The sequence below is a fragment of the Bos mutus genome, chromosome 7 (assembly GCF_027580195.1).
Source record: "Bos mutus isolate GX-2022 chromosome 7, NWIPB_WYAK_1.1, whole genome shotgun sequence".
Classification (NCBI taxonomy): Eukaryota; Metazoa; Chordata; class Mammalia; order Artiodactyla; family Bovidae; genus Bos; species Bos mutus.
The window spans coordinates 43,741,919-43,767,552 of record NC_091623.1 but is presented as its reverse complement, the minus strand read 5'-3'; the positions used below and the strand labels follow the sequence as shown (position 1 = coordinate 43,767,552).

The following is a 25,634-nucleotide window of genomic DNA, read 5'->3' as shown; positions in this document are numbered from 1 at the left end:
ATTCTGAGAAACTCAAGTTTCCACCTCCGTGAAACGAGACAGTGCGTGTGTGCTCAGCTGCTAAGTCGCCTGCGACTCTTTTGTGACCCCATGGATTATAGTCCGCCAGGCTCCTCTGTCCATGGAATTTCCCAGGCAAGAATACTGGAGTGGGTTGCCGTTTCCTCCTCTAGGGGAATCTTTCCCGACCCAGGGATCCAACCCGCGTCTCCTGCTTGGCAGGCAGATTCTTTACCACTGAGCCATCTAGAAAGCCCAAAAAGAGATAATAACAGCACCCTTGAAAATTAAATGAAAATATCTGGGAAGGGCACACAAGAAGTAGTCAATCGATTTATACCTCATTATTCATTTGGAGACACCAGGGGCTTGGTCCTTGTACTCAGAAGCTCCCCAGTGTGTAGACGTGCACACACAGGCACACACACACACACCAAGGGATCCCTCCTAGCCCTGAGGCTTTTTAAACCTCTAAACACTGAGCCTCCCCAGATGTACCTCACCAGCCCTGGACTCGGCCAAATTTAGAACCCATCTACCCAGCTGCCAGGTTGACTTCTCCAACTACCCTGGGCCAAACAAACATGCTGATCTCAAACCACCTCCCTCTTCCCCCCCCCCAAAAAAAAAAAACACTCCATTTGGGATTCTCCATCTCAATTGATAGCATGTCCATCTTTCCAGGTGCTCAGACCCAGACCTGGTCTTCCCTCATAGCTCAGTTGGTAAAGAATCCACCTGCAATGCAGGAATACACCTTCAATGCAGGAGACCTGGGTTTGATTCCTGGGTCTGGAAGATCCCCTGGAGAAGGAAATGGCAACCCACTCCAGTATTCTTGCCTGAAAAAATTCCATGGACAGAGGAGCCTGGCGGGCTACAGTGCATGGGGTCGCAAAGAGTTGGACACAACTTAGCGACTAAACCACCACAGAACCAAACCTGGTGTTGGCCCATTCTCCCAAACCCCACATTCCATTTATCTGCAGACCTGCCAGTATAACAATCATGAAACAATCATTTCTTATCATAATCCAACCGCCGCTAGTTGCTTCTACAGCCCCCAGCTTGGGCAGAGCCACCATCATCTCACCACCCCACCCCACCCCCAACCAATCTGATTTCCCTCATCCCATCCTTGCCACAGTCTCTATTCAACATAGCAACCCACAGCTGTCAGATAACATTTTTTTAATATTTGTTTATTTATTTGGTTGCTCCAGGTCTTAGTTGCAGCACGTGGAATCCAAAATTCTGTTTTGTGGCATGCGGAATCACCAGTTGCAACCTGTGAACTCTTAGTTGTGGCACATGCTATCTAGTTCCCTGACCAGAGATCAAACCCATGTCCCTGCATTAGAAGCATGGAGTAGTCTTAGCCACTAGACCACCATGGAAGTCCCTGTAAGACAAATCTTGTCCCTCTTTGGCTCAGAACCCTCCATGGCTCTCAATTTCTGTCACAATGAAATTCAAAATCCATCCAGTGACCTCCAAGGCTGTGTGAATTTACTTATTTATTTGCTTGTTTATTATCTGTCATCTGTTTCCCCCACTACTGCCAGCACCAGAATATCAGTGATGCAAGGACTCAAACACTCCCTGGCTCACAGCAGATGCTCAAAAAAATATGTGATGAATTAACATGATCATTGTAGTCACTGTCATCGTCCCACCTCTATAGGAGGTGGTGCAGTAGTAAAGAATCTGCCTGCCAGTGCAGGAGGCACAAGAGCCTTGGGTTCAATCCCTGGGTCAGAAAGATCCCCTGGAATAGAAAATGGCAACCTGCTCCAGTATTCTTGCCTGGAGAATCCCATGGACAGAGGAGTCTGGTCAGCTCCAGTCCATGGGGTTCCAAAGAGTCAGACACAACTGAAGCGACTTAGCACACACACACACACACACACCCTCTGCATAAAACCTGTACTGTGACATGACCCACCCTTCCTCCCACCCTTCCTCCATTCCAGCCCCACTCCCCAGATCCAGCCACCCTAGTCCCTTTGTGAGTTCCATGAGCACACCACACTCTCTCACCCCAGGACACTTGCAGATGCTGTTCCTGCTTCCTGGAATGCACTTCACTCCCTTCTCAACCCTCAACTTCTACTCCAGGTTCAGCATCAGAGTAGCTCTCCTTGAGCCACCCTTCATCCCCTGCTATGCTTGCCCAGCACCAAAGCTTCTCTTTTGCAGCAATTGTCACAGGTTGTAAATACATTTACCCATGGAATTATTTGTCCAAGACATGTCCCCCATCCTCCTGAGGGCAGGGATTTACCTGCTGTTGTGCTCACAGCCCAGTGCCATTGGACACTTACTAAGCAGTATTTTGAATTAAGGGGCTTCCCAGGTGGCACTAACGGTAAAGAACCCATCTGCCAATGCAGGGGACAAAAGGGATTTGAACCCTGGGTTGGGAAGATCCCCTAGAGGAGGGCATGGCAATCCACTCCAGTTATTCTTGTGCAGAGAACCCCATGGACAGAGGAGCCTGGCGGGCTACAGTCCATAGGGTCGCAAAGAGTCGGACACCACTGAAGAGACTTAGCATGCACATGTTGAAATAAACGAATGCACAAACTGTCACAAAAAGCCCAAGTTTATGTCCAAAGACAAACGGCTTCCCAGCCTCCTAGCCCACAACTTCCCAGCTGTCCAGGACCCCTCATTTCCTTGCTGGAATCCAGGTGTGAGGATCTGATCTGGCTAGGGAGTGGGTGATAGGAGCTGTCTGCATGCTTTGCTTATATTCTACAAAATTCAGGACACTCGCCAAAGGGGTTATGAGCAAGGGAAGAAGGAAGGGGCTTGAGAGGGAGAGTCTGGGCTTACAAGTCAACAACAAACATCCTGGGCCCTGGGATGCAACCTCGGGAGTTCATCCATGTGAGCTGGGGGCTTCAGGAAGGTGATGTTCAGGGTTCTGATCTCAGTCTCCAGTTTTCAAGTCTTCAATTTAAAAGCCAGCCGCGATCTGAGGTAGACTGGGCTTGTAGCCTAGAGGCCTAAGGTATCTATCCTTGGTCCTCCGAGAGATGCTGGGGAGGGGCCTGAGCCCAAGGGAACGTGGCCAATCCTGGTCCCTCAAATAAGAGGGCGGAAACTGGCACTTAGGGGGACGGGTTCTCGACCTCGAGGGGCGGGATCAGACCCTCCAGATGCGGAGCCTTTGCCTTGAGTGGTTGTGACCTGCACCATCAGGCTGCTTAACGGGGGAGTCCGGTCCTCCAGGAGCTGAGCCTTCCAGGGGGCGTGGTCTATGCCCTCAGGCTCTTGGGGGCGGGGCCTGGGCCCTCGGGGGCGGAACCTAGGCCTCTCGGGGCGGGGCTTGGGCCCCCGGGATCCGCAGGAGCGCCGATCTTCAGGGGCGCGCCGACCTTCAGGCCCGCGGAGGCAGCGGCTCCACCTTGAGCCAGATGCCGTTCTCCGTGCGCAGAATGAGCTCGGGCTTCCGCCGCACCTTGCGTGTTCGGTCCACGCTCAGGCGGAAACGCAGTAGCGTCAGCGCCACAGCCACGCGCATCTCAGCCATGGCGAAGCTCTGTCCGATGCAGTTCCTGGTGGACGGAGGACAGGGGGCTCAGGCTAAGCCGCTGTGTGAGCGGGGTCCCTGGGATGGAGTGAAATGACCTCCCCCTCGGAGCCTCAGGGTTTCCCGGGTAGCTCAGACGGTAAAGAATCTGCCTGCAATGAGGGAGCCCTGGGTTCGATCCCTGGGTTAGGAAGTTCCCCTGGAGAAGGGCATAGCAACCCACTCCAGTACTCTTGCCTGGAGAATCCCATGAACAGAGGAGCCTGGCGCGCTACAGTGCATGGGGTCGCAGAGAGTTGGACATGACTGAACGGCTAACACACACTGGGAGCCTCAACTCCCGGACAAAGGCATCATAGAGCCATTAAGAGCACATGAGCCCAGAACTCAGGGCTTGGCATAGAGTAGATATCTGATACCCTGGATGATATCGTAGGGTCTGATTTGGGGGCTTCCTGATGTAGTGAGGGCACGAACAGGGTACCAGGTTGGTGGACAGGACACCCCCAGTGGTTTCTGCTCCTAACAGGCACATCCCTGACCTTCCACTGGCCTTGATGTTCCTCCTACACTTCACTTGGATTGGGGGAAATAAAAGTTACCTGGGTCCTGCAGAAAAGGGCACGTAAGCCAATGGGGAGCGCTGCTGTGGGTTGTCCGGATCAAAGCGATAGGGGTTGTACACCTAGGCAGAAGTAGATTGTGGGTGAGTTTAAGGGGTCCTGATTCTGGCCGTCCCAGCGTGGTTCCCTCCCTCAGCCTCTGGGGGCCAGACCAGCTGGGCCAAGAGGTCCAGCCACACCTGCCTCTTTTCCATTCTACCACAGGACCTTTGCACTGGCAGTTGCCTCCACATGGGACACAGTTTTCCCTGCTCCTGACACTTTTAAAGTGTGAACATTTTCAGTTTTAGCTCACCCCTCTCTTCTCTAGTAAGGACCTTCCTCACTGTGTGAGCTAAACTGCTCTCCCCCAACCCAGGCCAGCTTTTGTTTCCTTTGTGTACCTATCACAGTTCAAAATGATCTTATTTATTTGCTTATTTTCTTCCTCCTCACTTCACTGTCTGCTCTGTGAGAGCAAAGACAGAGTGCCCCAGAGGGCCCTCAGTGTCCCATACACAGTAGTTGCTCAAGAAAGATGTGTTGGGGTTTCCCTGGCAGTCTTGGACTCCAAAATTACTGCAGATGGTGACTGCAGCCTTGAGATTAAAAGGTGCTTGCTGCTTGGAAGAAAAGCTATGACCAACCTAGACTATTAAAAAGCAGAGATATTACTTCACCAACAAAGGCCCATCTAGTCAAAGCTATGGTTTTTCCAGTAGTCATGTATGGATGAGTGAGACTTGGACCATAAAGAAAGCTAAGCACTGAAGAATTGATGCTTTTGAACTGTGGTGTTGGAGAAAACTCTTGAGAGTCCCTTGGACTGCAAGGAGATCCAACCAATCAATCCTAAAGGAAATCAATCCTGAATATTCATTGGAAGGACTGATGCTGAAGCTCCAATACTTTGGCCACCTGATGCAAAGAGCTGTGGAGGAGCAAGAAAAGACTCCGATGCTGAGATAGATTGAAGGCAGGAGGAGAAGGGGACGACAGAGGATGAGACGGTTGGATGGCATCACCGACTGGATAGACATGAGTTTGAGTAAGCTCCAGGAGTTGGTGATGGACAGGGAAGCCTGGTGTGCTGCAGCCCATGGGGTCACAAAGAGTCAGACACAACTGAGTGACTGAACTGAACTGAACCCTGGCAGTCCAGTGGTTAGGACCCCGCAATTCCACTGCAGGGAGCATGGGTTCAATCCCTGATCAGGAAACTAAGAGCCCACATGCCACACAGTGCAGTCAAAAAGTTTAAAAAAAAAAAAAAAGATTTGTAGATATAGTGAATTAACAGTCAATGGGTGAATGAATGGGGGTGACGGTGAGAAGAAGTCCTCAAGCCCTGCATTCAGCCCTACCATCTGGCTCCCTGGGGAGGAGGAGAGGGGTGGCCTTGCTGACCAAGGTCTTAGGAGGAAGAAGCCGAGAGAAGGGAGGGTTGGGGCAGGAGCTCACCTTGGAGTCAGGCCACACTGCAGGGTTATAGTGGGTCCCATAGATGCTAACCAGGCAGATGATTCCTGTGGGGAGGGGGAGGGTCAGTGGGGTCAGTAGAAATGAGGGAAACCAGGACCTCCTCTGGAGACCTACCCCTCCCCCAGCTCTCTCCAGAGCCACACAATTCCCACAAGCCATCTGCCACCGTTTCCTGCCCATCCTTCCTTAAAATCTTCTGCTTCACCATCTACTGCCTTGCTTCTCCATTAGAGGTCCCCATAGCCTTCTTCCAAGCTGTCATCCTGGCCACACAGGGATCTTACTCACACATCTGACATTGCTCCTCCACAGCTCAAATACCTCCCATGGCTCCCTACCACCCCGAGGATTAAGTTCAAGTGCCTCAACCGTACATTCCACTTCTTTCACTATCTGTACCCTGAGGCTCTGCTCCATAAGCATGTTCTCTCTTTCATTTCCCAAGGCTCACCTCTCATGTTCCCTCTTCCAGGCAGCCCTCCCTGCATTCCATGCCAGATACAGTCATCACTCCTTATCTGGGGCTGCTCCAGTCCCTGTCCCTCCCTGTAGCCCATCCCTCACCCCATGTGACTGGGAACATCCATGTCCTGCTGAATCTTCCCCAGACTGGCTGGTACTCAAGGCTTGGAGCTGGGGATGAGGCTTCACTAGATGCCCAGCCTCACCCAGGATAGGACCTGGCCTCCAGGGGATATCTGGCAACAGAATGAAGCCAATCCTTCTCTACCTGCACTCTCACAGAGCCCACCCCATCATACCTACTCCTTTCTTTCTGCTTGGATCCACCCACCTCTATCTCCCCGATACAAACACACAACAGGATCTCCTCACCACCCCCAGAAGCAACAGGCTATAAATTGCCTACAAGGATAACGCACCTGGGGCAGGCATGGCCAGACCCCCATAGGCAACAGAGCAAGCGGGCAACAGGGAGCACAAAGGGGGCACCTTTGGGGATGATGCGTCCGTCTGGGAGCTTGATGTCCTCCGTGCAGCGGCGGGAGACCAGGGTCACAGGTGGGAACTGGCGGAGGCTCTCCTTGATGCACATGGTGGTGAAGGGCAGTTGGGTCAGGTCGTCCCTGGGGAATGTGAACAGTGGGTGACTAGAGGCCAGGCCGTGACGCCACCCCTCCCCTAGAGACACACACACACACGTGCATAGCCTATTAGGAGCAACCGCAGGAAACCAGTCCAGGATTTCAGACTTCCCCCAACTTCAGGCATTTGCAGTTATGCCCTGCACACACCTCTACTCCTCAACAGAAAAAATATCTGCCCCCTGACCAATCAGAGCAGCGCTAGCTGGATGTCTTTGAGCCCAGCATTAATTCTCTAACTGATGAACTGTGTGGAGGTCAGGGGGCACCCCTGGGGATGTGCCAGGACAAACAGAGCAACCTGGAGTAGCACCGATTTACCAGCCTGAATGGTTCAACTTCAGTATTTATAAACCCACACATTATCTCCTTATACTGTATTAATTTTTTTTCCTTTGGACTTCAGTGCCCAACATTAGATTAATTATAATTGTTCATGATCTAGATTGTTTTCTTTACACTAACAGGCTGTCTTTCAAAGAAATTTTATGCTGCTACCACAAAGGGCAAATGGCATGCCTGGTATAAAGAGATCCATAAATGTAAACACCACTGGGAAAAGAGAAGACAGGTGTTGAGTTCTGGCTAGACACCACCTCCTGCCAATTCTCAGAGTCTGAGGCGTCTTCTCCCTTCCTTAACAAGGCAGATTAGCAAGGTGTAAAATGGCATCAATGTAAGATGGCATCAGTGTAAGATGGCATCAGCTGAAAGTGTCTCCCTGAGTTCATAATCCAAATGACTGATAATGAACCAAAAGGGACTTTCTAGTTGTTTGATGCTGCATAATGCTGTGTTTTCTTTGCATCATCCAGAATCAGCTCTACACAGCACACATCTGAAGTAAACTAGATTATTATTCCTGATTCTTACACTTCCCCACTACACTGGAATTAGGCACCATGCCCTTTGCCGTGTGATTCTGAGTACCTTCAGCTCAGATGGATGGGGTCTATGTCCCACCCGACTCATGTTGGGATCAGCCCGGTGAAATGCTTTAGCTAATAGAATGTTACAGTGCAAGCAGAGGTTTTTAATTGTGTGATTCTTTGTGCTTCTGGAGTCTGCCTTGAGAGGACCATGCCCAGTATGGCTGCTGGTCCAAGGAGAATGAGGAGACATGTAGGACAGATCTGAATTCAAACCTCAGCTTGGAAACAAACCTATTCAACTCAGTGAAGCTCAGCAGCAATAAGAGAAATATGCAGATGAGAGCAAAAAGTATGTGCAGACAAGAGCAATAAATAAATGCTTGCTGCAAACCACTGAGCTTAGGAACTGTTTGTTACACAGCATTATTGCAACCTTTTCTGACTAAGACATTCCCAACTAAGAATTCCTGCACTATGAAGAATGCCTATGCATTACTGTCATCCCATTTTACAGTTGAAGAAACTTAAATTCAAGGAGTTTAAGTGACTTGTCTAAGGTTAGTTAGACAGTAAGTGGTAGAGAGATTAATACTCAAGGCTCTAAACTCAACCTGCCCCCAATATCCCCAGGACCCAAGACTGACCACTCCAGTTCCTCCAGCTCCCGGCCTTTCATGACTTCCTGGATCTCTTCTCGGCACTTCTCCTGGTACTCTGGATACTTGGCCAAGTTGAACAGTACCCATGACAGCCCACTGGAAGTTGTGTCATGACCTGCAGGCAGATAAGGAGCCCAGATAGAGGCTGCCTGAAGGTAGCAGAGACGCTGTCCTCAGACAATGGGGCCCTTTCCCATCCTTCCTTAGCCTCACCCCACATCCTCACCCTCAAACATGAATGTGTCTGCCTCAGCTCGGATGTCCTCGTCTGAGAGTTCCTTTCCATCTTCATCCTAGAATGGGCAATAGACTGCTCAGCTCATTTTGTCTCACCCGCCACAACCTAGGAGTTCTTCCTAGGACACCCCCTTTGGAGACGTCCCTGTGGCCCAGTGATTAACAATTTGCCTTCCAATGCAGGTGTCAAGGGGTTCAATCCCTGGTCCCGGAAGATCTCACATGCTGGGGAGCAACTCAGCCCATGTACCACAACTACTGAGCCCACATGCCTAGAGCCCATGCTCTGCAATAAAAGATGCCACCGCAATGAGAAGCCTACACACCAAACGAAGAGTGACCCCCAGTTGCTGCAACTCGAGAAAGCCTGAGCAGCAACAAAGACCTAGCACAGCCAAAAACAAATAAATAAAAATTTTAAAAAGATCTCACATGCTGCACCTAAGACCCGGAGCAGCCAAATAAATGAATATATATTTATTAAAGACACCCACCTCTTTCTCTTAAGCCAAGCTGCAGGGGAAAGGATTCCAGGCAGGTGTGTGTGTGTGTGTTAGTCACTCAGTCATGTCTTGACTCTTTGCCACCCCATGGACTACAGTCTGCCAGGGTCCTCTGTCCATGGAATTCTCCAAGCAAAAATACTGGAGTGGGTTGCCATTCCCTTCTCCAGGGTATCTTCCTGACCCAGGGATCAAACCCACGTCTTCTGCATTGCAGGCAGATTCTTTACCATCTGACTACCATGGAAGCCCAAGCAGACAGAGGTATGCAACTTGTCCAAGAAAGAGGGAAAGAGAGCCAAAGGTGAGAGGAAAAAGGGAGTTCGCATTTCTTCGGCAGTTCGTATCACCAAGCATCTTGCCGGAGGCCTGACAAAATCTCATGATCAGATCTTATGATCGTCATGTTATAAATGAGGAAACTGAGGGTCAGAGGGAAGACTAAGGTCAAATATGCATGAAGTGGTAGAGCTAGAACTAGCATCCAGGACCGTCTGAATTCAAAACCCAGGTGCTGCTCAGAAACTCCACAGAAGCATTACAAACAGGTGACCACCTATCTCTGCAAGTGTCATATTTCTTCAAGATCTTGTGTTTCATCTTTGTTAGTGCCGTGGGCTGAAATGTGTCCCTCCCCTCCCCCACTCCAGAACCCATGAGTTAAAATCCTAACCCCAAAATGTGACCTTATCCGGAGATAAGGCTTTTGCAGAGGTAATTAAATTACAGTGAGGTCATTAGTGTGGGCATTAATCCAGTGTGACCAGTGTCCTTACGAGAAGAGGAGAAGAGGACAGACATGGACAGAGGAGAGGCCATGTGAAGACACAGGTGAGGACAGCCAGCTGCAAGCCAAGGAGAGAGGCCTCGGGAGAAACCAGTGCTGCCATCACTGTGATCTCAGAGTTCTAACCTCCAGACTGAGAAGACTGATTTCTGCCCTTGAACCTCCCAGCGCTGGGACTTCCCTGGGGGTTCATTGGATACGAATCTACCTGCCAGTTCAGGGGGCAATTCAATCCCTGTTCCTGGAAGACCCCACATGCTGTGGATCAACTAAGCCCATGTGCCAAAACTACTGAGCCCACGTGCTACAACTACTGAAGCCCTCCCCTTACAGCCCGTGCTCTGCAGCAAGAGAAGCCACTGCAAGGAGAAGCCTGTGCATGGCAATGAAGAGTAGCCCCTACTCGCCACAACTAGAGAAAGCCCACACACATCAACAAAGATCGGCCAAAAAAATTAATAAAATAAAAATTTTAATACTATAAGTAAATAAACAAACCACCCAGTGTCATGCAGCTTTTTTTATGGCAAATCTGTGCTCAGTTGCTCAGTCATGTCCAACTCTTTGCAGCCCTATGGACTGTAGCCCACCGGCCTCCTCTGTCCATGGAATTTTCCAGGCAGGAATACTGGAGAGAGGAGCTATTCCCTTCTCCAGGGGATCGTCCCAATCCAGGGATCAAACCTGCATCTCTCGCACCTCCTGCACTGGCAGGTGGATTCTTTACATCCACACCACCTGGGAAACCCCACTGCAGATCTAGCAAATGAATAGTCTCACATGTTCTACATCTGCTTGCCTTCTAGATCCACATTCTATATGTGTGCACTCAGTCACGCCTGACTCTTTGCGACCCCATGGACTATAGCCTGCCAGGCTCCTCCGTCCATGGGATGTCCCAGGCAAGAATACTGGAGTGAGCTGCCATTTCCTTCTCCAGGGGATCTTCCTGACTCAGGAATCGATCCCGTGTCGCTTGCATTTCGTGCACTGCAGGCAGGTGGTTTACCACTAATGCCACCTGAGACCCACCTGAGTTTGGATTTTCCACAGTTGTGCCAGCTCATGAGGAAGCTGTCCCAGGCAGGACTCCACCCTCCAGGGTCCCATCTCACCTTGGCCAGGAGCAGCACATCAATGAAGTCCAAGGTCTTGCCCTGCTTGGCCTTAAACCAGGCCTCAGCCCCCTGTTGGCGTAGCGCCCGCCGCCGCTCCTGAATGACCTCTGTGGTGAAACCATGCACGGTGTCACAGGCCTGCCGGAAGCGCCGTCCATCAGCTGTGCGGTAGTAGATGAAATCGAGGTAGTGATGCAGGCGATACTGGCGCCGGACCACCAGGGCACTCAGTTCAATGATGGCTGAGATGTAATCGCTCATCTTCCTGCCAGGGAGAAAAAAGGACATGAGCATAGGCCCTAAGACAAGCTTCCTCTCTCAATGGGCAGGTGACAGAGTTGTTGCTGTTTAATTGCTAAGTTGTGTCCAACTTTTTGTGACCCCGTGGGCTCATCTGTCCATGGGATTCTCCAGGCAAGAATACTGGAGTGGGTTGCCATTTCCTTCTCTGGGGGATCTTCCCAACTCAGGGATCGAACCCATGTCTCCTGCATGGGCAGGCGGGTTCTTTACCACAAAGAGCAGCCCTGAATTAACTCTACTTTCTTATTTCCTTGTTTGTTTGTTTGTTTTGGCTGCACTAGGTCTTAAGTGCTGCATGCAGACTTTCTCTAATTGTGACAAGCAGGGAGCTACTCTTCATTGAAGTGCATGGGCTTCTCACTGTAGTGGCTTCTCTTGTTGCAGAGAACAGGCTCTAGGCCCACCGGCTCAGCAGTTGTAGCACAGAGGCCTTGTTGCTCCAAGGCCTGTGGGGTCTTAATTTCCAGACCAGAGATTGAAGCCCTGCATTGGCAGGTGGACTCTTAACCTCTGGACCACCAGAAGTCCATTTCCTTGTATTCTAGATGTTTGTCCATCTGGAGCCTCACTGACTGGACAGATACCACCCCTCCCAGGACTAGCTGTTTCTTAGAGGCAGCAAATGACTCACCCAGGAGCACGCCTTTCTTTTGCAAACTAACCAATCCAGAGTCCATACTCCAAACATTATTGGGCTGAGTCACTATACCCCTACCTTAATTATCCCAGGGCCAAGCACTGGATAACTTGGGGCACCTCTCTGCCCCAGAGCCAGCTGAAATCATACAAAGTAGCCAACCCTAGGAGTTCCCTGGTTGTTCAGTGGTTAAGAATTTGCCTGCCGATGCAGGGGACACAGGTTGGATCCCCGGTCCAGGAACTAAGATCCTACATGCCTCAGGACAACTATGGGCATGTGCCACAACTACTGAAGCCTGCTGTCTAGAGCCTGTGAGCTGCAACAAGAAAACACACTGTCACAAGAAAACCCACCTCAATGAGAAGCCCACACACCGCAGCAGCTAGAGAGTGGCTTCTGCTCACGGCAGCTAGAGAAAGCCCACACGCAGTAAACCAAGAGCCCACATCAAAGACTCATCTCACCTATAAACAAACTTTTTAAAAAACTTAAAAAAAAAAACTACCCTGTCCTAAGGCTGCATACCCTGCCTTTCCCATTCCTTCCCATAGAAGACCCCCTGAAAATGTTCCTGCCATGCCCCGTCCTGGTGCTTCTCCAGGCAGCCTTGTGTCTTGTGGCATACCACGCCCCACCCCCCCGCCCTCGCCTCATCTTGGAAATGGTAAGTAACAAACTATCGCAACTGCTTCCTCATCTGTAGTCCTCACCATAACCTGAATAAAACTAAATTCTAGGTACATTTTAAAACAGGCCCAAAGAGAGATGAGGACTTCCATATAAATGAAGCATCACTAAAATTAAATGACTACAATCCACAGTGTGGGAGAAAATATTTGCAAATCATGTATCTGATGAGGAGCTTGTATCTAAAATATGCAAAGCACTCTTAAAATAAGTCAATAATAAGGACTTCCCTGGGGTCCCATGGCTAAGACTCTGCCCTCCCACTGCAGGAGGCTCAGGTTTGATTTCTGGTTGGGGACCTAGACCCCACATGCCATGACTAAGAGCTCACACGTGACGACTAAAAGGTTCTGCATGCCACAACGAAGACCAAAGGTCCTGTGTGCTGCAACTAAGACCTGCCACAGCCAAACAGATAGATAAAAACTCAGTAATAAGAAAGACAAATAACCCAACTTTAAAATGGGCAAGGAATATGAAAAGACATTTCTCCAAAGAAGACATACACCTGGCCCATAAGCACCTGAAAAGATGCTTCACAGTATTAGCCATTATTGTTGCTTTCAGTTGATAAGTTGTGTCTGACTCTTTGTGACCCTATGGACTGCAGCACGCCAGGCTTCCCTGTCTCCTGGAGTTTGCTCAAATTCATGTCCATTGAGTTGGTGATGCTAGGGACATTAGGGAAATTAACCATTATCTATTAGGGAAATGCAAACAAAAACTACAATGAAATACCACTTAACCTCAACTAAGATGGCAATAATCAAAAAGATAGATAATAACAAGTGTTGCTGAGGGTGTAGAGAGATTGGAGTCTCACATACTGCTGGTAGGAATGTACAATGCTGCAACCAATTTTTGGAAAAAGTTAGGCAGTTCCAAAAAAGATTAAACAAAGAATTACCATAAAGACCAGTAATTCTATGATTAGGTATGTACCCAACAGAATTTAAAATGTTCACACAGAAACTTGTACAAAAATATTTATAGCAGCATTGTTCATAATAGCCCAAAAATTGAAATATTTTATGTCTTTGAAAGACATTTTATGTTGAAAGACCTTAATGTCTTTCAACAGATGCTTGGATAAGCAAAACATGATATTATATGGTACTGCCATTTAACTTCTCAGTCGTGTCTGACTCTTTGCGACCCCATGGACTACACTCCGCCAGGCTTCTCTGTCCATGGGATTTCCCAGGCAAGAATGTTAGAGTGGGTTGACATTTCCTTCTCCAGAGGATCTTCCTGACCCAGAAATTGAACCCACATCTCCTGTATTTCCTGCACTGAAGATGGATTCTTTACTGCTGAACCACATTATATGGTAAGTGGAATGTTATTCAACAAGTTTTAAAATTAATTATTGGTAATTCATCTACAACATGGGTGAATCTGGAAACAATGTATTGACTGAAAGAAACCAGACATGAAATTCTGTGTCTATGTGAATTTTATGGAAATCTACATGAAATTTCCGTAAAAGACAAATCTACAGAGACATAAGGAAGATCAGTAATTGCCTAGATCTGGAGGGCAAGTGGGAAGTGGGGGATGAAAGAATAATACAATGATACAGGGTTTCTTCTCAGTGAAAATATTCTAAAATCAATTTATGGTGATGGGTGCACAATTTTGTGAACAGACTAAAAGCCATTGGTTGTATAATTTAAACGGGTGAATTGTATGGTATATCAACTACATCTCGGTAGAGCTGTTATTTTGAAAAAAAGAAAAACGAAATCGCAAGGGGCAGAGCTGCCAAGAGCTGTCCTTAAGTGTGCTCGTTGTCTTCATGCCTTTCTCACCAGCTGCCGTTTTCTTGCTTATTTGCTCGTGGTTACTGCCCCTCTTCCCACTAAAATGTAAGTTCCTTGTCTGTGTTGTTGACCACCGTTTTCTACTCTAGAGCTGGGACATAGCAGGCACTCAAAATATATTTTTTGGATCAACTAATGAATTAATTATGACGGCCATCTCCACCTTACCTAACTGAAACAATACCACCACAACGCCCAGAGTAACAGAGTCAGCAGCTCGTTGCTGAGGACCTACTATGTGCTATAAACTTGACAGTCATTATGTCCCTTATTCCTTATATCCCCACTTAGACTAGAAGCTCCAAGGAACTGGGACTGAGTGCTCACCACCATATCCCCCATAGCTAGCATAGTGCCAGGCACGCAGTAGTTGCACAACAGAGATTTGATGAATGAATCAATGAACCAGGGCAATAGATATTTTATTTATTCACTCAACAAACATCCACTCATCACCTACTGTGTGCCAGGGCAGTGCTACATCATTTTAACCTTCAAGCATCTCTCAGGCCAGGCACTGACACTCTTATTTTACAAACAAAAAACTGAGGCTCAGAAAGTGTGGGGAGGGACTCTTTCCAAAGACCACATACTTTTCATGGAAGAATGAATTAAACTTAGCACTCACTGAGCATCTACTGTGTGCCAATCCATTGACTCATATTATCTCATTTAATTCCCCTACGATGACTATGAGGACCAGATGGAGATGTGCGTTTTGGGGATAAGGAAGCAGGCTCAGAGATGTGATGTCAGTTTCCCAGAACCACACAGCCTGTCAGTGGCAGAGCACCAACAGCCCAGGAGTGCCTAACAGCTAAGAGATTTCTTTCTCCTCTCGTCACCCTGCCCCTGCAGCAGCTGGCTCTGTGTTCCCTAGGGAGGCCATACTCACTCCTGACAGTTGCTGTTGTAGCTGAAGACACATTTCTGAAGACAGTCCAGGGTCATGAGGCTGACATGCTCAAACATATCAAGGGAGACCTCTGAGCCCTCTGCCAGGCCCCGCCATTTAGCCTGGAAGACAAAGACACATGACAAATGGGCATGGAGACCACAGACTTTCAGCCAGGCTGATAATAACCCCGTTGCAAGCTCACTACAAGCCCACTTCATAAGTAAAGGAAGTGAGGGCTTCCCTGGTGGTTCAGTGGTAAAGAATCCGCCTGCCGACGCAAGAGATACGGGTTCAATCTCTGGCCCAGGAAGATCCCACATGCCTCAGAGAAAGTAAGCCTGCGCACCACAACTATTGAGCCTGTGCTCTAAAGGTCGGACATGCAACTTCTGAACCCACGAGCCACGATTACCAAAGCCCACAGAGCCTGCCTCGGAAACAAGAGAAGCCCCCGCGATGAGGAGCCCACGCACTGCACCTAGAGAACAGCCCCTGCTCTCCACAAACAGAGAAAAGCCCACGCAGCAATGAAGACCCAGTACAGCCAAAAATTAGTAAATAGTTTGTTTTTAAAAAAAAAAAAAAAAAGGAAGTAAGGCTTCCTGACATAGGCTTCCTGATGTCGCATGACTTGCCCACAAGCTGGAGTCTGGACCAGCCCCACTTCCAGATATCCTCTCCCCAAGAAACCCTGGGACTCACATGCATGGTATCAGCGCACTGGTTGAAGATCTTCATGTAGGGCTTCAGGATGTCGAAATGGAAGGCAGGCGTCAGCAGGCGGCGGTGCCGGCTCCACTTGTCACCTCTGCTGAGCAGCAGCCCATCTCCTATACCCAGGAGATCGAGGTTAAGGACCTTTCCAGGAAACCTCATGCCCCACCCCCTCTTCCCTGAAGCCCCAGCTCCAGCCTACCCAGTCCCGAGCTCACCCAGCCAAGGTTTCAGGAAGCCATAGAAAAGGTCATCCTTGGGGGCAACGGCAGCTGTGGGGAGAGAAGAGGTGACGATGCCTCAAAACAAGGTTCTGACACTTGACCTCTGCTTATGACCTCCTTGGGCCTCCACTCTGGGCTCTCACCTCCCACCTCACCCCTCCAGTGCAATCCTCCACACCTGCCCCAGGGAGATTCTTATAACACCTGATCTGAACATGAGCCTCCCCTGCTCAAACACCTCCCATGGCTCCCTATTGCCCTTGTAAAACATTTCAAGCTCAGGCTAGCACTGAAAGCCCAGCCCCATCTGGCTGCCATATTCCTCTCCCTTTCATCCTTCAGCAAATGCCAAATAACCCCACATGCTGACCCTCACTTCGAAACTTTTGCCCAGACTATGCACTCTCTCCAGAATGGTTTTCTTCACCTGATTCTTCCCCTAATTCACCCCTTCTTTTCTGCCAACTCAGGCCATCTGAATTATACCTCCTGTGCTCACAGTCTCCAGCCTCTCCCTTTCCAGTCTGCTCTGCACCCTAGATCCAGGGAGATCTTATCTGACTCTAGATCTGACCATGTCCCTTCCTGCCCACACACTCATCAGTCTCAAACACAGCTGCTCAGCCCATTTTCAACACTCTGAGTGACCTATCCCAGTCCACACCACTCTCAAAATACCTCTGCCCTCCACCTCAACCATCCCTTGCCCCACATACATTCAACTTGCTAACATCACAGAACTTTTCTCAGCTTCTTGAAAAGCTATGTTCTCTCTCGGTTCTGAGTCTTTCCACCAGGCACCCTCTCTGTCTCGAAAACTCTTTCCTCATTCTTCCAGTCTCCACTTGCATGCCATTCCCTCTCCCATCAGTCACTATCAGTTACAAATTCCTTGAGGGGAGGGACCTAGTTGATCACTAATATACTGGTGCTAAATAAATTTTTATTGTGTGAATGAATTAGCCAATCAAAGGATGAATGAATGAAAACTATCAATGGTTGGATGGATGAATGGATGGATCATTGGATGGATGGGTGGATGGATGGGTGGGTGGATGGATGGGTGGGTGGATAGATGGATGGATCATTAGATGGATGGGTGGATGGATGGGTGGATGGAGTGAGTGAATTCCCTTTCTATGTGCTAAATAGAATTGGGACAGAATGGGCAGGGTGCAGGAAGGAAGTACCTGAAACTCAAGTGATGTCAATTTTACCTGAGATATTACTCAGCCACCTACACACACACTCCCTAGGAATTGGCCAATTGTATGCACAACCACCTGTCCACTCATTCTCCCATTCAACAAACCTCTTCCACCACCCTTTTGTGCCCAACCCATGATGAGCGATGCTGAGGACCCAGAGATGGCTCAGCTCCACGCCCTGCCTGGTGGAGCTCTGGGTGTGGTAGAAAAGGGAAGCAGAGGCACACCATGCAAGCAGGTAGAATGTATGCCAGGAGTAGAGGGAGTCACAAAGAAAGGGCTGCTAGAAGTCAAGGCAGACTTCTGGGAAGAGGCAGCTTTGGATGGGGAGGTGGAAGTCTCGTCTCTCCTCTCTGGGCTCTGGACTCCAGGCTAGGCCCTTTAGGGCTCTTTCTGACACATGAACCTGTATAATGGCTGTCCTGCTCAAACACCTCCCATGGCTTCCTAACACCCCCAGGATAAAACACAAGCTCCTTCACTTTGTACACTGGTGCTCTGAGTCCAGCTCCTGTCTCATTTCCTAAAGTCTATGGGGTCTTAAAGAGTCGGACACGACTGAAGCAACTTAGCATGCATGGCTGTTTTTGCTGTGTGTGTGTGTGCTCAGTTGCTCAGTTATGTCCGACTCTTTGCAACTCCATGGACATAGCCCGCCAGGCTCCTCTGTCCCTGAGATTTCCCAGGCAAGAATACTGGAGTGGGTTGCCATTTCCTTCTCCATGAAAAGTAGCCGACAGTTGGTTAATTCATTTATATGCAGAAATATTTAATGAGCACCTACTGAGTGCCAGGAGAACGAATTCATTGAGTTTTTGTAGGGTTGCCATGAGGCAGGCGGGACTGCTCTATTTTCTCTATTTGGATTGCCATTTCCTTCCTCAGGGTATCTTCCTGATCCAGGGTTTGAACCCGTGTCTCCTGTGTCTCCTACATTGGCAGGTGGATTCTTTACCACTGAGCCACCTGGGATACTACTGTGATTATAATTATTGCTCAGTGGTATCAAGAATTTGTGAGACGAAAAATCTCAGTCCCCAGCTCACAGGAGGAGCCTAATAGGGAAACATGAACGCATAGGAACCATGGAAAACAGTTTGGCGGCTCCCTGAAAAGTTAAACATAAAATTCCCATCAGCGTACATGTGTGCTTCCTTGTGTCTGACTCTTTGCGACCTCGTGGTCTGTAACCCCCCAGGCTCCTCTGTCCCTGGGATTTCCAGCCAAGAATACTGGAGTGGGTTGCCACTTCCTTCTCCAGGGGACATTCCTGACCCAGGGATTGAACTCGTGTCTCCTGTGTCTCCTGCATTGGCAGGTGGATTCTTCACTGAGCCACCTGGAAAGCCCCATATGACCCCACAATTCTACAACGAGGTATCTGCCCAAGAGAAATTAAAACATATGTCCAAAACTTGTACACACATGTTCCTAGCACTCTTATTCATAACAGTCGAAAGGCAGAAACAACCCAGATGTTTATCAGCAGATGAATGGATAAACAAATGTGGTATATCCATATATCCATAAATGAAATATTACTCAGCCTTAAAAAAGGAATGAAGTCCTGGTCATTGCTACAGTGTGGCTGAACCTCAAAAACATTATTCAGCATAAAAGAAGTCAGTTGCAAAAGACCCTATGTTGTATAACTCCTTTCTTATGATATGTCCAGAAAAGAAAGTCCATGGGGACAGAAAGTATGTACCAGTGTCAAAAAGAGAAAGGAATGAGAGATGGCAACTTCATAGCTATGGGGTGTTTTATGGGGTGATTAAAAAGGTTTTGAAACTAGGGAGGGTGAATGATTGCACAACTATGATGCACTAAATACCTTCCACTTTAAAATAATTATACTGTATGTGATTACAGCTCAATTTTAGAAATGAGTATATAAAAACAAAGCTACAGTTATATGGCTATATATCCTGCTTTGTCATTCTAGAAAGCATTTTTACCTACCTTCTATCTCTATCACAAACATCTCTTGGAAGATAAAGAAACAGAGGTTCAAGGAGGAGCCATGGCTTTCATCAGCTGTGTGGGTTTAAGCCCAGAAGAGCAAGCCCCTCTCCACCCCCACCCCCAGATGTGGTCCCTAGACATTGGAATCTGAAACTTGGGGCCAGGCCTGTCTAATATGAGATAAGCAGGCACAGAGGGGCCTGGACTTCCTGGGGCCAGGAGACCCGACTCCAGGCTGCTTCTCCTGACTCACAGCCCCACCCTCCCTGAACTGCAGTCTCCCATCTGGTTCCTCCTGTGGGTGAGGCAAAGGATTTCCTGCCAGTCCTGAGAGGGCAGAAGGGAGAGGAAGGGAAGAGACCTGAGCATCGGACTAAAGTGCTAAGCTTAATTTTTCCTTTGTTTATTTTTGGCTGCTCTCCACTGCATGCGGAACCTTAGTTCCCAGACTAGGGATTGAAACCACGCCCCCTGCATCGGGGAGTGGAGTCTTAACCGCTGGACCTCTGGGAAAGTCCCATCAAGTGCTAAGCTTATGGTGGGGGCTCTACTGCCTGGTCTACTTGCAGAGGGGGTCTCACAATCATGCAGGATGACATTCAGAAAACAGATGCTCTGAGGTGATAGGGAGGGGGAGTGGGAAAGAAAGGGAAAAAAAAGATTTAAAAGGCAGAGTCTTGTTGATTTATGGCAGAAACCAACACAATATTGTACAGCAATTATCCTCCAATTAAAATAAAAATTTTTAAAGGCAGAAGAGAAGAAAGCCTTATTTAGCACCTACCCAACACTATCTTACTGAGTCTTCACAGCTGCCCCATTTAATAGATCAGAAGCTGAAGCCCGAAGCTAAATAAATCACTGGGTCACATAGCATACATGCTCCAGCCTGGATTCAAACCCAACCCACCCAAGTCCTGGTCCAGGCCTCTTTTCCACAACTTGGTGTCCATCCCTTGGAAGTGTCACTGCTCCCCTCCCCCCAGAGTCTGATTTTCCCTCTTTGTTCTATGGGGATGGTTATTCCCCTGCAAGAGGCTTCTCAGGTGGCACAGTGGTGAATAATCCACCTGCCAATGCAGGAGATGTGGGTTCAATCCCCTGGAAGAGGAAATGGCAACCCACTCCAGTATCCTTGCCTGGGAAACCCCATAGACAGAGGACCCTGGCGGGCTACAGTCCATGGAGTTGCAAAGAGTCAGACACAACTGAGCGACTGAGCACATTCCCTTACACATGCAACAGTGGGGGATACAGAAGCAGGAGAAGGGCAGAGCTGAGAAGAATGACAGCCCCTTTCGCCTTCATGGCTCCAGGAGCCACCCTGAACGTGGTCTCCAGAAGTGTGTTTGCAGAGGCCAAAGCTGAAGCCAGAGGTCCTAAAATTCCTGGAGCTCTTTATTTCCCATCCCTCTTCTCTCAAACATCCCCTGACGCCTCTGGAGATGCCCAGGTACATCTGAGGCCACCCTGGGTGCCTAGAGACTCACTTATGAGGAAGATAGAATGCTGGACACAGATAACTCAGCCCTAAATGGTTAGGAGTGAGAATGCAAGAGTTCGGAGGAAAGAGCTATGGTCTGTGTGGGGAATCAAGGGAGGTTTCCAGGAGGAGGGGGTTATTCGAGCTGCATAATGAAGGCTGAGCAAGAGCTCCCCAGGAGCACTTGGGAATCCTAACCCTGGGATAGATGTGGAATGCAGAAGGGAGAGGCAATCTTTCTACTTTTCCCTCTCCACCAGTCGGCCTAGGTTAACAGAACAGGCTGCAGATTTGGATAGCCACAGTGGGAGTGTCAGAACCCAAGTGATGGGAGTGCTGTGGCTTAAAATTAAGCAACAACCATTTAATAAAAGCTTAGGCAAAACAACTGCCTATCTGAACATGTTTGCTCTGACTTTGAGGAGTGAACATCCTATCAAAGTTCCCGGGACTTTTAGATATTGTCACCTCTTTTCCCTTGCTGTTCTCATTATCTGTGAGTCAGCTCTGGTAAACTCCTATTCATACTTCAAAGCCCTACTCAAACGGCCTTTCCTCTGGATAGCCTACCTACTTAGAAACCCTGGTAGGCTGTGGGAGTTGAGGGTTTACTCATCAATCAGAGGCCCAGCCCACCTACCTGAGGCGCCCACCAGTGGCTTGATGTAGTCAGGGTGCACCAGAACCACCAGTGGCAGGACGGGCCCTAGCCACACGAGGATCACGTGGTGCATGTCGTCCAGCACCTTCTTCTCATCTTGGAGGCCTCTCTCATTTGGGAGATACTGTAGGCGGTGGTAGAGAAAGGTAGTGAGATGGTACCCAGCCCTGGTTTCCCTTGGCCCTTCCCTCCTACCACTTCCTCTGCCCTCAAAAGAAACCAGGAAGGGCTGTGTGATTGTAGACAGTCTGCTGCACCTCGATGAGCCTACATTCCCTCAGCTTAAAACTGGGGTGGTGGGCGGGGGGGAGGGAATCAACTCCCCTTCTGAGGACAATTGAGACAATTTATGAAACAGCAACATGAATGAGTCCTAGCACAGGGCTTGACACACAGCTGGTGCTCAAGAAATAAAACCAGTAACAGCAAACACAATAATGATAATGATTAGCATTTATTGAGTATTTTTGTTTGTAATAAAATATCACTGGTATTGTTCTAACACATACACATGTTTGCAGTGTTGGGCACTGCCATGGGCATTTTTCATATACTCGTATGTTCAACCCACACAAAAACCCTATCACGTAGATGCTACTATTTCCCCCATTTTACTTTACTCAGTAGGGTCAAATGACTTGTGTTAAGTTACAGGTGAGTAAGGGACTGTCTTCATTTGGGCTCCCCTAGAAGCAGAAAGACAAGGGTTCTAGGGCAAGCAGTTTACTTGGGAGGGTAATCCCCCAAAACATGGGTAAGGAGAGGGGGAGTGAGATAGACAGAAAAGGCAGCCAGTAAAGAATCAGCAAGGGAATTATCCCCATGGGCAACTGGGGCTCATTCCCACTGGGGACCTCTTGGGGACATCCATCTCAGGATCAACCCACCAACCATTTGAGGGTGAGGGGGCAGGGATGTTTTATACCAGCTCCTTTAGTCCCATAGTCACTGACTGAGGGCTATCCTGGGGCATTAATTCACAAGCTAACAGTCCACCCAGGCAGAGTGGGTTACAGCTAGAGAAAGCCCTAGAACACAGGCAAGTCAGCTCCTTGCAGCCAGAAATGGGCAGAGAGGATGTGAACAGACAGTGGCATCACCTGCCACAGTGGTGAAGGCAGGATTTGAACCTAGGCCCCCCAGGCTCCAAAACACCTGCTCTTAACCAACATGCTCTATGAGGCAGAGCTCTTCAGGCTCAGTATCAGGTGGATCTGAGCTCAAACCCATCCTCAGCAGCTGTGTGACCTTGAGCAAGTCACTCGACCTCTTTGAGCCCCAAAGATCAAATCCAAAATGTAGGGCAGGTCCATCCCTATCTCATAAGCTGTGAGAACTGGGAGAGCTCAAATACAAAAGACCTAACCCAGTGCCTGGTGAATGGCAGGGCCCAGAAATTTTAGAATGAATGAATGACTCTTCTCTGATTTCTGCCTCTCCTTCTGGGTCAAGTTCAGCCCTGAGCCTGTCCACACCCAAGGGAGACTACGGCATTATCCAGATCTCTCAGCCCCAGGATGGGCCCATGGGATCGAGGTTGAACTTCAGAGCTGGCCCTGGCCTACCACCCGTGGCAGCAGGGCCTGGCCATCACTTTCAGGACCACCATCATGCCAGAGGGCTTCCTGGAGTAAGGCTGGATATGGGGCATGGAAAATGAGCAGAAGTTCATCTGACAGGGAAAGATATTCTTGGCAGAGGGCAGTTTTGGCAAAGGTCATGGAGATGGAAAGGCAGAGCTTGTTCATGGAACAGGAAGTCATTCTATTAGACTAGAGGGAAACCATGGAACAGGTGAGGAGGGTGAGGGTGAGAGTCTAAAGGGACTTGAACTCCAGCTGAGGAGTTAGGAGTTTCTCAGGACAGCAGTGGGGAGCCTGGAGGGTGTGTGAGCAGGGGAGGAACACGGTTGGATTCAGGAATCTTTCTGGAGCCTGGATGAGGGATGAACCAGAGGGGTGAGAAGGAAGGCAGAAGCCCAGGAAGGAGTCTGGACCATGGAACAGCAAAAGAGGAGAAAGGAGGCCTGAGCAGGGCTCGGAGAACAGAAGAGAGGGAGATGATTCAGGTACAAAGAGGCAAAACTTGGTAAGTGCTGGCTCCAGGAAGGTAATTCCCAAAACTAAGTAAAATGAATGTATTTTGCACTATTGAATGGACATGTGTTTCCTCCTTCCTTCTCCTGAGACACTTACTCCAAGCAGTATCTAAAAGACATCTAGAATCACTTGCTCCTTTCAGTCTCTGCAGGACCCCGGAGTGAAGAGCAGACACCCACCTCTGTGTAGCAGGCCCAGAACCAAGCATGCCACAGAAATGACTTCAAGAATCGTTGGAACACTCTCACGGGGTTATCAGGCATGATCCTATTTCCACAATGCAGATGAAGTACAGGGAGGTGAAGAAGCTTCTCAAGGTCACACAGGCAGCTCATGGTCGAGAGAGGCAAGTCCATGCTGATGACCACCGCCCCAAACTGCCTCCCCAAAGTCCTCCAAGTTCAGCATAAGGCTTTAATTCGGAAGGTCTCCACAATGAAGCTGTCCCTCAGCTTCATTTAGGGCTGGAAGGGGAACCAGGTGAGTCCAGCAGGGAAATAGGGGCTGGACTCTGAGGCCCCCCAGTCTTGGCACCCTTGGGAGTCTGAATTTCTCTCTTACAACCTCTGAAGTGCATTTAGAAAAGTCCAGCCTTTCTCATCCAGAAGCCAGATGGGCAAGAGTAGAGAGCTAAGATCAGGCGTACTGGGACTAGACAGCACGGGTTTGAACCCAGACTCTGCCACTTACAAGCTGTGTGGCCGAGGGCCAGCTACTTAACCTAACCTCTCTGTGCCACAGTATTCTCCAGAAGAAAAAAAAAATAAGGAGATAGTTGCTGGACCTACCTTCTAGGACTGTCAAGAGGACTAAATGAGTTAATATGTATAAAGTGCCTGAACTAATACTTGGAATATATATGTGAAATAAGAAAAGAAATGAAAGAAAAGGGCTGAAATCCTCACCTGGGACCACAGCATTAAAGAGAATGAGCAAGTTCATGAAACCACACTGGGTTCAGGTGAAGCAATGAAGTCTACAAGGATACCTCCCACTCTCCTTTCCTGGGATTTCATAAGCACTGATGCCTGTTGCTATAGCAATAGCCCGGAATTATAGAGAGAACTTTAGAGTCAGCTCTGCCTCGTCCAAGCTGTGTGACCTTGGGTAAACTGCTTGCCCTCTCTGAACCTCAGTCTCACTCAGATCCTGTAAAATGGGTCTGTTTATGGCTCCAACCAGATTCTTGAGGGGATAAGGGAAGCCAGCAGGGCCATCATCCTTACTGAATACCTGTACCTGCCCTGGCCCACCCGGCAAACCTGCCCAGCCACACCCACCATGCCCAGGTGGCCCAGCAGCCAGTTGCGCCGGGGTGGCTGGGGGAAGCAGCGTAGTCGGCGGCAGGTGATATAGAAACCCCAGCAGAGCCTCAGGAACTGCAGCAGCAGACGGAAGAGGAAGAAGAGCAGGGTGAGAAGGAGCCCGGACACAGCATACAAACGGAACGCCGTCTTCTCCAATCCCAGGAGGTGCAGCAGTTGCTCTGTGATGGGCAGCATCCTGGGGGGAACATGGGATGGGGGTCAGTGAAGGTGGGAACCACCCTCCGGCCATGGGTGTGCCATATACACACAATGACCTGTGGACCGAAGCATGATATGCCTGGCATACTAATACATGTAAGTCCCAGGCGCCAAGGACGCTTCCTCCCCCAAGGAGGAGGAGCTCCACCCAGCTGGCCCCTCTATATTCCCTCAGCCTTGACTTTGCAGAGCATCCTTCCTGCCAATGCACAGCTGGCCAGAGTGTTAGAAAATTAAAACAAACTTCCTCCCCTCCTCCCTTCTGAAAGGAGCTCTCAACCAATGACTGATGAGCATTGCTGATGAGTCTCAACCAATGACTGATGAGCTTTGCTGATGAGTTTTAACCAATGACTGATGAGCTCCGGCTCTTTCTTTCTGGTGCAATGACCGGTATGTGGTTCTACATGTGTTACTAAGGTTCTCCAGCAGGACTCCAGCTGCCCACGAGAAAGACTTTCTTTGTAAGTTACCTCCTTTCCCCTGTCTTACTTCCCTCTTC

The 25,634-nt window shown here is 49.1% G+C and overlaps 1 protein-coding gene across 1 annotated transcript; it reads right to left on the bottom strand.

Moving 5' to 3' along the window:
• Positions 1-2,629: 2,629 nt before the first annotated feature.
• CYP4F22 (cytochrome P450 family 4 subfamily F member 22) lies at positions 2,630-25,198 on the bottom strand. The gene is made up of 12 exons (XM_005904142.2): positions 24,887-25,198; positions 21,487-21,631; positions 16,185-16,238; positions 15,955-16,082; positions 15,250-15,371; positions 10,899-11,166; positions 8,483-8,549; positions 8,242-8,371; positions 6,574-6,707; positions 5,602-5,666; positions 4,141-4,223; positions 2,630-3,563 (listed from the first exon to the last, which is right to left on the bottom strand). The coding sequence occupies exons 1-12, from the start codon at positions 25,106-25,108 to the stop codon at positions 3,386-3,388; spliced, it is 1,596 nt and encodes a 531-aa protein (XP_005904204.1). The 5' UTR covers positions 25,109-25,198; the 3' UTR covers positions 2,630-3,385.
• Between the last annotated feature and the right edge of the window lie 436 nt (positions 25,199-25,634).

Bases quoted from the DNA above. Each gene is read 5' to 3' on its own strand.
- CYP4F22 (XM_005904142.2), bottom strand. From the start codon at position 25,108: ATGCTGCCCATCACAGAGCAACTGCTGCACCTCCTGGGATTGGAGAAG. The intron at 21,632-24,886 runs GTGGGTGTGGCT...CACCGCCTACAG, and splicing joins TGCTGGGCCACCTGGGCATG to TATCTCCCAAATGAGAGAGG. The intron at 15,372-15,954 runs GTGAGTCCCAGG...TTTGTCTTCCAG, and splicing joins AGTGCGCTGATACCATGCAT to GCTAAATGGCGGGGCCTGGC.